The following is a 9584-nucleotide window of genomic DNA, read 5'->3' on the forward strand; positions in this document are numbered from 1 at the left end:
CGGAGCGGCCTCTGGGCCGATGCTTGCCTGTGACGCAGGGAAGGATGCCAGCCTTTTTGTGTTAGGCACTTAAATGTGTTTCACAAAAAAAATTCGGTGTAATTTTGGGTTCATTACCCAATGAAGTCATCCCTGGGCTGTGTTGAAGAGGAACAGCGAGCAGTGTTTTGGATGAGGGATCAAGAATGACGGTTACCGTGGCTTCATGGCTTTCTTTCCTTATTTTGTCCCTGTGGTGAGGACTGGTTAAATCCTCATAGCTGTTGAGTATTGCAGACTGCCCCAGCCTGCGATGGCTTTGCCCTTAAGTGCAGATGTGGGCTGGGGACATGGGGGCATGTGGAATCAGAGGACGAGGAGCTGATTGTGGCGCCCCAAGTGTGTTACAAATCCTCTTACTGAGATGGGAAGTAGTCACAAATCCTCTTACTGAGATGGGAAGTAGTCACCGTGGGCCAGCTCCCGTGGGATGATGTTTGCCTCTTTGGGGGGTGCAGTTTGGATTTCCTTCAAATCCTCTTACTGAGATGGGAAGTAGTCACCGTGGGCCAGCTCCCGTGGGATGATGTTTGCCTCTTTGGGGGGTGCAGTTTGGATTTCCTTCCTCCTCCCTCTGACAAATACAGGGCAGGTGTGTGTGTGTGTGTATATATATATATTTTATATATATATATTTATATATTTTGGTGAATTGAAAGAAACTGAAAAGAAAACAAATAGGTACATGCAACTTGCAGGGCCTTCCTGGTTTCCATGCAGTGGTCTGCTTCCTGCATCTTCAATCCTCCACTCTAGCCAGCTGACATTTCTCATGCTCAGCCTCCTTCCCGGCAGGACTGGACCGAACTCGCTGCCGGTTCCGCTCCCGCTCTCCCTGCTTCAGCCAGGGTTGACGGGAGGAAGGGCTGAAGTGGCCACGGCGGGGGGAGTCGCAGGCGGCGGGGGGCTGCAGGGTGTGTGGGTGTCTGAGCCGGCCCGCAGTGTCGGAGCCGGTGTGATGGCTGCCCACCAGCAGCAAACAACCATTGCCGCTTTTGTAATTGGGCATGGAGGGTGCAACCGTGAATTACAGGTCTGTAGAAAACCCAGCAACGGCTCTGCGTGTCGGCAGCGTGCTACCGTTCACTGTCTTAACCTGCTCTATATCGTTAAATCCATTTTTGTCTCTTGTAAAGCCCTTTCTCCTTGTGCTCGTGTCCCTGCTGTCTGAGGGGCTCTCTGGGTGGACCAGCCGGGCTGCCGGTCCCCAGTGTTCTGCCTCTGCTCTTTGAACCGTTGGTGTGTTGAAAGAAAGAGGGCACGTCTCATGAGCCACCTCTGTCTAGACTTGCAGAGAGTTATCCGGGTGTAATGCCGAGGAAAATGCTGGTGTAAGCAGTTCAGCCGCCGGGAGCGCACGTGGTGGCTGGGTGGCTGAGGAGGACGGCATGGCTCTCGTGTCCTGCGGCCAGACCCCTTTGAGCTGATCCCGGAGCACTGAGCCCCTAATCACTCCCTGGGATAGCTTGCTTCTGCTTCAGACTTCCTGTACTGGCTTGCTCAATGATCGTGCCATGCATGGCTCTATCTCATCGTGTTTGCAGCATAGTTATTGAAGGTTAAATATTGGCACGTATTAAGAAGGCATTGGCACGTAACCAGAACAAGGAAGGCAAAGTTATTGGGGGAATGGATGTTTGAGAGTTCGACTCCTGGAGGTTAAGTGGTGAGCGCTGCCTGCTGTGTTCTGTAAGGACGAAAACTCTGAATACTTGGGTTCAGGAACGTTTGACCATCTTAGCTGGTGATGAAGCAGTTACAGAAATGTTTCTCATATTCTGCAAAACAAATCCATGTCAGGAAATAAATATAGAAGTGAATGGCTTGGCTTTCGTCACCAAGAACTTAAGCAGCCTGCTAATGATTTGAAAAGGCACCAACAGAAGATATTTGAAAGAAAAATGGCAACATCAAATTTATTTTCAAGTTTCATCTGCTTTGCTAGAACTAAATATGAAAAATGAAGACAAATACTTGGACGTCAGAAGGATGGTAATGACTCAGTGCCTTGGTCAGGGAGGGTAACTCTGTCTTGCACGTATTACTTGCCTCTGCTTTTGACTGGAATTCCATGGCGTATGATTAGGCCAGGGAGTCTCTGTAGGAACCAGGTAGCACAGGACAGACGAGCCCTTCCGAGTCATCCAGCCCTGCTTGTTGGGTTAAATCCCAGTGAAGATTGATTGTAGCTAATCTCTGCTCCTTGGTAAGAGTGGTCATTGAAATGCAGAGTTTAAGAAACTGCAGGAAAGTCCCTTTCAGAAGCCTGTTAAATAACTCTGACTTCATAGTAAAAAGCGGAGCTTTTATTTTCTTGTAAAGACCAAGAAGTCCCCTGGAAAGCATTTGTGGTACCCAAGGGAACTCGCTTCTTTAGTCGCTGTTTTAGAGGGAGCGCGTGCCTCTGGGCTGCTGGAGCCAGGCTGAGCGTCCACACAAGGTGTGGTTGCCTGTGCTCAGCAGCAGGGAAATGAGGCTGGGCCACTGAAAGGAAAACTGCTGGACAGGCAGCTTAAACTGGGAAATCACTCTTCCGAGGGTGGTGGCTCCCTTAAGCACATCTTGCTCTCTTTCTTGCCATCTAGCAGTGGTTTCTGGTGGTTAAAGTTACTCAGGGTTTTCTGGCTGACATCTCTGTTTCCCCTCAAAGCCCAAATAACACACTGTTTCACAGGCCTTTTTTCAGTTCACAGTAATTTAACTTCTTAACACCCGGTTGAAACAGCGTACCTTCTATTTTACATGCCTGCTGAGTACTGGAAGGGCGCGTGTTTTCCCACCAGCATGCCTCTGAATGCACGCTGTAGTTGCACATGATGTTTCTATGACTCTCAAAAAAACCCCCATATTTAAGAAATTGCCATAAATTATGGATTTTATAAATGAAGAGAATGAGTTGGGAAACAAGACACAGTAAAAAGGAGGCCAATCAGCCTGGTTTGTTTGGTGTTTTATATGAGGAACCGATGAACGCTGATTTTTGGGGTGGTTACATTTTAGGAGAACAGTGCGGGCGCCCACAGCTCTCACCTCTCTCCTCTCTCTGCAGCTCTACGATGGTCGATGGAGTTCTGATTCTTCCTGCGCTGCTGCTGCTGGCGTTTCCCTCCCTGAGCTGGCAAGGTGAGCAGCGTGCGTGCTGGTGCCGTGGCCGCTGCTGGAGGAGCCGCCGTCCAGCGCCGGCTCAGCTGGAGGAGCCGCCTGGCACCGCTCCGCGGGCTGACAGCACGGGCAGATTCCTCTCAGGAATGAGATGTCTGCTTTTCCATTTCAGGTTGCTTCACAGTCTATTCATTGCCTGTTTATGTGTAAAATTTATAGCGTGTGTGACTGGCATAGCTCTTGCCAGGGCCTGGGGAGAGAAATGGAGACCGTATTTCAGTGGCAAATTACGGAGCTATGTAACGTGTAGGCCTGCCTAGCCCATGGCATGAAGTGCGGTTGTTGCTTGCGTTCTTAAAAGCGAAGGTTTTCTCTGGGAAAGCTCTTTGGAGTATTTAGTATGGTGTTAGGTAACTTTTCCATGCTTGCTCCAGTAAGGTCTTTGGATGTGGAGTGGGACTTTTCCATAAATCGTTCATGCGGTTGTGTGCACATAAAGTTTTTATGACATGCTGTGCATTTAAGATTTGCCTTGGCAAAATCAGAGAAGGGTGTTTCCTCTGCCGTGGAGAGGCAGGAATGGTCTTCTGGACGTCTTGGGAGATGACCTTCTGAAAGATGCGTACTTGCTACTTTGCAAACGGCCTTTTAACAAATGTTGAATGAAGGTTTTCTGTAACTTGCTTTTCTGAGGTTTAAAAGTGACTCAAGAGGTGTATCTAGTGTTTGTTATGGGACATGTATGTTCTTTTGTATTTACCTTGTTAAATCTTTCTGAAATACTCTGCTGAACTGAATTTACTTTCAAATGTTGATGCAAATAATAAAAGTCTATTAAATGGAATGTTAGAATGGGTGGTGGGAGATGACGATTAAAAATGCACAGAGGTCTAGTGGTTGACTTCAGTCGTGGCTAAATAGGAAATAGAGACAAAATTTAGAAAGGGAGGAAAGGTGGATGAATATAACTGCTGATGTTACTGATACAGTATTATCTTGAAACAAGGTTTGGTAGCAGTTACCACGCTGTGCCTTCTTACCGCTCTTGAAGCACAGCTCTCTGCTTCTCAAACGCTTTTTCAGCTTTTGGAGCGACTTGTATTAAAAATCTTAAACCACCTGCCCTTCACATCCTTGGCGTGACGAGCAGTAGATGGGCAAGATGCATGTTAAAGTCTGAGGCTCTGGTTGGTTTCTCTTGTACAATGTGTGGAGTGGGACACTGGGAGTGCCTGCACAGTGCAACCTATAGAGCAGTATTACCGACCCGCCCTACCCTTCCACAGCTACCCTACGGGTGTTCAAAGCTTCGTTATTTGGGCTGACTCCACTTAAAAAAGGGGAGTAGGTTCTAGGGCTTAGAAGGATACCTCTGTTGAAAAGATGCCAAAAAGCGATCAGCAAGAGAAGAGTTACTAAATTCGTGCCAAGATGTTGTCTTTCTTTCCCTGGCCATCTGTGATACTGAGACAGAAGGAACGGGATCGTGCATCATCTGGGAGCAAAGGCGGAGCTGGGCCAGATGTGCTGCTGGAAGGGGCTTTGGGCAGAGCTCGTGTGGGGGCCGGAGCCTGTCGGCAGAGATGGGCAGATGTTGTGTCCTTGCTGTCCATCTGTCTGTGCCAACAGGACCTCTATGAAGAACAGAGGTTCCTGGTCACGATGCGGAGCTGCCGTGCCGAGGGAGAGCTGGTCCAGCAATACTCTTTAAAGAACTCTGTGTTTGGGCCTGCATTTTTCTCCCACACCAATGTAATCAGAATCATCTTGCTTTGCTTTTCTTGCTTTATTCCTTCCCTTCTCTCCTCATACTTTTTCTGTGAGCAACTACTTGTCTGAGCACTTCAGTAATACTGCTCTTCCCTCTTCCCATGTTCTCTGGTGGTAATGCTGTTCCCTTTCCTTTGGAAATAGTTTCCCACTCCCAAGCTGTTTGCAGGAGGAGTGTTTGGGGACACAAAAATACCTGGTGCACCCCTCAGCAAACTTGCACTTACATCTCGTTGTCTAGGTTTTGGCTCCTTCACCAACCAGCCCCAGCAGCAATGGGAGAACTCACCACTTTGCCCCCTGAGCGTCTCAGCGCCGCTCGGTGCTCGTGAGCCAGCAGCCCATGTGGTGGTAGGACCAGAAGGGCAGACGCGTTCGGAGTGCTTTCCGAGGGGGAGGGCACCTTTGGAGATCCTTTGAAGGAATGGAAGCTGAGCCTCTACTGCCGGCTAACATTCCCATGTGCTTGGTCTGAATTTTTAAAACTCATGTTTCGGGGGAGAACAGTCATTTTGTCTTCCCTTTGCACAAAATAAAATCAGAAGGCTTTGAGCTTCCTTTTCCCCCTGTGTATTTTATCACAGATCAGTCCGTTTCCTTCCACTGGGGTTTGAACCAGGTTTGCGTGGTTTGCATTTTTGATGCGTGAAGAGTGTCTGGGCATATCTTTGGGTAGCATTCGGGGCAGGCTCTGCCTGTTTCTGTATTGGTACTAGGCTTCAGAATATGGGATGAAATGTGATTTTTAAAAAAAGAAAGCAACCCCAAAAATGAAACACTGTAGAATTCTATGTGCAGAAACATGTCTCTTCCCTCCTACTTGAGTGTCCAGAAAATCCTTTTATTCTAAAGGTTTATTACAGCACTTACTTCTGTATTACTTCTTTATTAGCCCTCTAAAGTGGGGAAAGAGGCTTTTCTTCGTTTCCCAAGAAGCTAAACCCTAGCTAAGTAATGTAATGCCTGTGCTCTAGAGCGTGAGGCTTTTCACTTGCTAGCAGCCGTGCACAAGTGCCGCTTCCCAATCCCGATGGCAGTGTTAGGAGCACGGTGCGTGAAATGCCTCTGCCTCTGGTGCTTCTGATGCTTCTGCCCTCTCTGGTGACGGGGGCCGGTGTCCAGGCTGCATTCTGCTTGGCTGCCCCGGCGTCCCTGCCAAAGGCAGCCCCTCTCCCGGCTGCGGGGGCTGGGCAGGCTCTTGGGTCACACCATGGCCAGGAAGCACTTGGGAGCTCCCAGAACTCCAGAAACTCCTGTCTGTCTTGCTGGAAGCTGGCTCTGGGAACAGCCTAATCCCTTCTCCACCCCTGGGCTGGGGGGAGGCTGCACCTCTGCCTGGCCTTGGACCTCTCTGACTGACCGTCGGCGTCCATATAGTGCCTGTGCTTTTTCTGTTTTACAGGGCTTTTGTAATAGGGAGAACAATAATAAGGCTAAAGAGCTGGTTCTTAGTGCTGGAAGATTCCAAGGCTTTTGTTAAATTCATAAATCCTATATAAATTGCTATAGGCTGCCCAGGGAAGGGGTCGAGTCCCCATCCCTGAGGGGATTTAAAAGCCAGGCAGACACGGCGCTTAGGGACAGGGTTTAGTGGTGGGATGGCAGGGTTAGGGGAATGGCTGGGCTTGGTGAGCTTAAAGGGCTTTGCCAATATAAGTGATTCTGTGATGATTACTATGGCTGTTGTATAATGCTTGTTACTGTATGCATGGAGAAAGAGAAGAAACTCCGAATGGAGCAGACATCTCTATGAGCTTATTTTCTGTTCCCTGAAATGGCCAAGAGTCGAAGGGAAGCTAACCACCAAAACAGAGCTGTCTAACGTACAAGTAAATGGACTCTAAAGAGATTTTGATTTTTCCAAGTCTGTTTTCCTTCATCTTCAGTTCATTATGATATGAAGCCCTAGCAGATCCCACCTCTTCCCCCAGTCCTAGTCAGGTTAAAAAAAAAAAAAAAAATTGCTGCTTTTAAATATTTTAGCCTTCAAGCATGGAGTCCCTTTCATCCTGCTAGAGATTTGAGCAGCTCCATGGCTTCCAAGAATTCTGAAATAGGCTTGGCCTGTGGTTTGTAACCTTTCTGCTTTGATTTCAAGGATTTGCATCTCAAGAGCGCTCCCGCTCCAAGGCGAGCAGCCAGCCTACGAGGGGTGGCAACCCTGGTCGGGCTCTGAGGGGTCCAGGTGGGAAAGCTGGAGCCGGGTGGCAGCGCGGGCTGGGATCGGCCGCGCGTGCCCGCAGCTGGGGGGGCTCCCGGCCGCTCGGCCCTCGCCCCTGACCCAAGGGGCTGCTCCTTTGCTTCGCCTCGCTCCTCGGTGACGAGGGATTGGGGAGACGGAGCTGTGCCTCTTAAACCTAGGCTACCACCACGTCACGCCTTGGCGAGCAAAGGGCTCGTTTGCTTGAGACTTGTTCACTCCCGCCCATCCTGGGCCACCTGGCTTTTATTGCCAGCCGCCTGTGAAGGGGTCTCATGCCGCGCAGGTTTCCCTCTGAACGCTAGCGTGGACGTGCTGCATGTGTATTATACCTGTGTAATAAGAATTATACCTCTGTAATAAGACATACCGGCTTTTATCTGCAAGGTGAAATTCCGAGAGGAAGGCGATGCAGTGGTGGTGCCTCGCTGGACGGAAATGATTTGATCTTGTTAAAGCCCTTCTTTAAAAGGTACGCATAGTATGGGTTTGTGTCTTTAGAAAGAAAACTGAGACTCTTATGTTGTATACATCTGGCCTTACTTTTTTTATGGTTTTTTAAATTATTTCAATTCGGTATTTGCTGACCACATCGCGTAGCTAACACAATTGGTTTTTCAAGTCAAAGGTGCTTGAAGAAGCGGTGTTGCTGTAGTGCCAATAAGAGCAAGTGGCCAAGTGCCTTCTGTGCTGGCTGTTCAGGGTTAGGTTAAAGGTTGGACTCGATGATCTTAAAGGTCTTTTCCAACCAAAGCAATTCTAGGATTCCGATAGAAAACTAATCACTCTCCTAAATGTGAAGAGATCACCTCAGAATTAAGGTGTGTGGCCAGAAATGTATGTAGTGCATTTCTGCTTGGGGAGCAGTTCGGTCAGTTTTCCCAAACAGTTAATGTTTACAGCCCAGGAATTGGATATAAAATATGAAATAAATTGTCTTGATGGGTCACTGCTTGTGTGAAACGAACTTCACAAAGTAGGAAATAACTTGCCTCTGCCTCCGTGCATCCGTGCGCTTCCGTCGTTACCCTGCGTTCTCGGAGCCTGGCGGTTTGCTGGCCCCTGGATTCGGCTGGGGCTGTGTGCCTATGTGTGCCCGTGCGGGCACCAGGGGGGTCAGGCCCTGGACCTCCCAGTTGACCAACTCAAATGCGGAGTGTCTTGGGTCTTGTTCTGTTGAAATACCTAAATAATTAGAGTCAGCGCTCTTAATTGTTGGCTTTCACAAGGTGAATAAGCAAACAAAATAAAGGAGCTTCAATTTTAATGCTTTCATAATAATGAACTAATACACTAGTTAATGAGAAGTTAATGCAAATCTCTATCTGTGTGGCACATCAGATTTTCTGTGTGTGTGTGCACAATATATGTGAGCTAGAAGTGCAGCAATGAGTCTGTGTTACGAAACAAAAATATACACCGTGAACATGTTTGGGTAATGGAAGTATTTTTAAGCTTGGCTTCTTGCCCGTGTGTGTTGCCCGACTGCTGCGTACGTAGCTGGCCTGACAGCCTTCCACGCCTGGAGCTCTCGTTGGGAACATGCTCACCTCTGAGCGTGCGGCTGGGGGAGCTCATCTGCTTCAGCTGTAGCCTCTTGATTGCAGCTGGCCCGTGCCATTTGCTGGTCACCTCCGCCCCCAGACTTGCTTGCGAGAGCCGTGGAGATAAACCACCCACACCAGCTCTGCCTCTGCTGCGGATTCACCGTATGCCCACAAAATGGGGCTTTGCAAGTAGAGCTGGCCTTGCTTCGGGGAAATGTGGCTGCGATATCCAGCCCTCCGTAGCTGGCTCTGTGCTCGGGGAGAGTGGTGGCACGGTGTGCGGCCGTGGGCACGGTGTGCGGCTTGTACCTGTTCACCGAAGCATCGCCCCGTCTGTCTGCTGTTGGGCCGCTGGCCAGCAGCGATCTCGTAGCCGCTGGCCCGCGGAGGCGGGAATGGGAGGACGCGGTCGGGGCTTCGGCTGGTTCTGCAGCCTGAATAAGCCTTCCTGTGTGGGTAAAGCTCAGGCGATGTGAGTGAGCCTGGCACTGCAGGAGCATTAATGAGGGAAGGGCTGGCTGGTACAGGGTGATATACCCTGGAGCTGGAAAACCAACTCGGTAAAGAAAGGAGCAGTTCAGGCATAAGGAGTGGTAACATTCATGAAGGAGAGTGTCTCAATTTCCAACCCAGGACTTCTTCACCAGGGAAGCTTCTTTTTTATAGCAGATAATTGATCTGTGTCGGTCTGTGAACCCATCAGAATCTGCAGCAGTTCATGTGCATGTAGTCAGCGTTGCTCTGTTAAGTGGAGCCACAGCCCGTGTGCCGTGTTGGATCGCTCGCCCGCCTTCAGACGAGAGAGGAATGTTCGGTATATCTTTTTCTTTATTTTTTTTTCTTTAAGAAGTTCCACAAAGTGAGCAAAACTATTACTTGGCACGTGTTTGACTGAGGTGGTGTGTACTGGTACCTGAAATCAATGT

General features: G+C 49.2%; 1 protein-coding gene across 2 annotated transcripts in view; it reads left to right on the forward strand.

The window, feature by feature from the left end:
• The first annotated feature begins 3088 nt into the window (after nucleotides 1–3088).
• The window catches only part of ACVR1 (activin A receptor type 1), a 29433-nt gene continuing 22937 nt past the window's right edge, over nucleotides 3089–9584 (forward strand). For both annotated transcript variants that reach the window (XM_035894455.1, XM_009639024.2), the window contains exon 1: nucleotides 3089–3162. In XM_035894455.1, the coding sequence (XP_035750348.1) occupies nucleotides 3096–3162 (67 nt within the window). In that variant the 5' untranslated portion in view covers nucleotides 3089–3095. The remainder of the gene's footprint in view (nucleotides 3163–9584) is intronic.

The sequence above is a fragment of the Egretta garzetta genome, unplaced genomic scaffold (genome assembly GCF_000687185.1).
Source record: "Egretta garzetta isolate BGI_Z169 unplaced genomic scaffold, ASM68718v1 scaffold635, whole genome shotgun sequence".
Classification (NCBI taxonomy): Eukaryota; Metazoa; Chordata; class Aves; order Pelecaniformes; family Ardeidae; genus Egretta; species Egretta garzetta.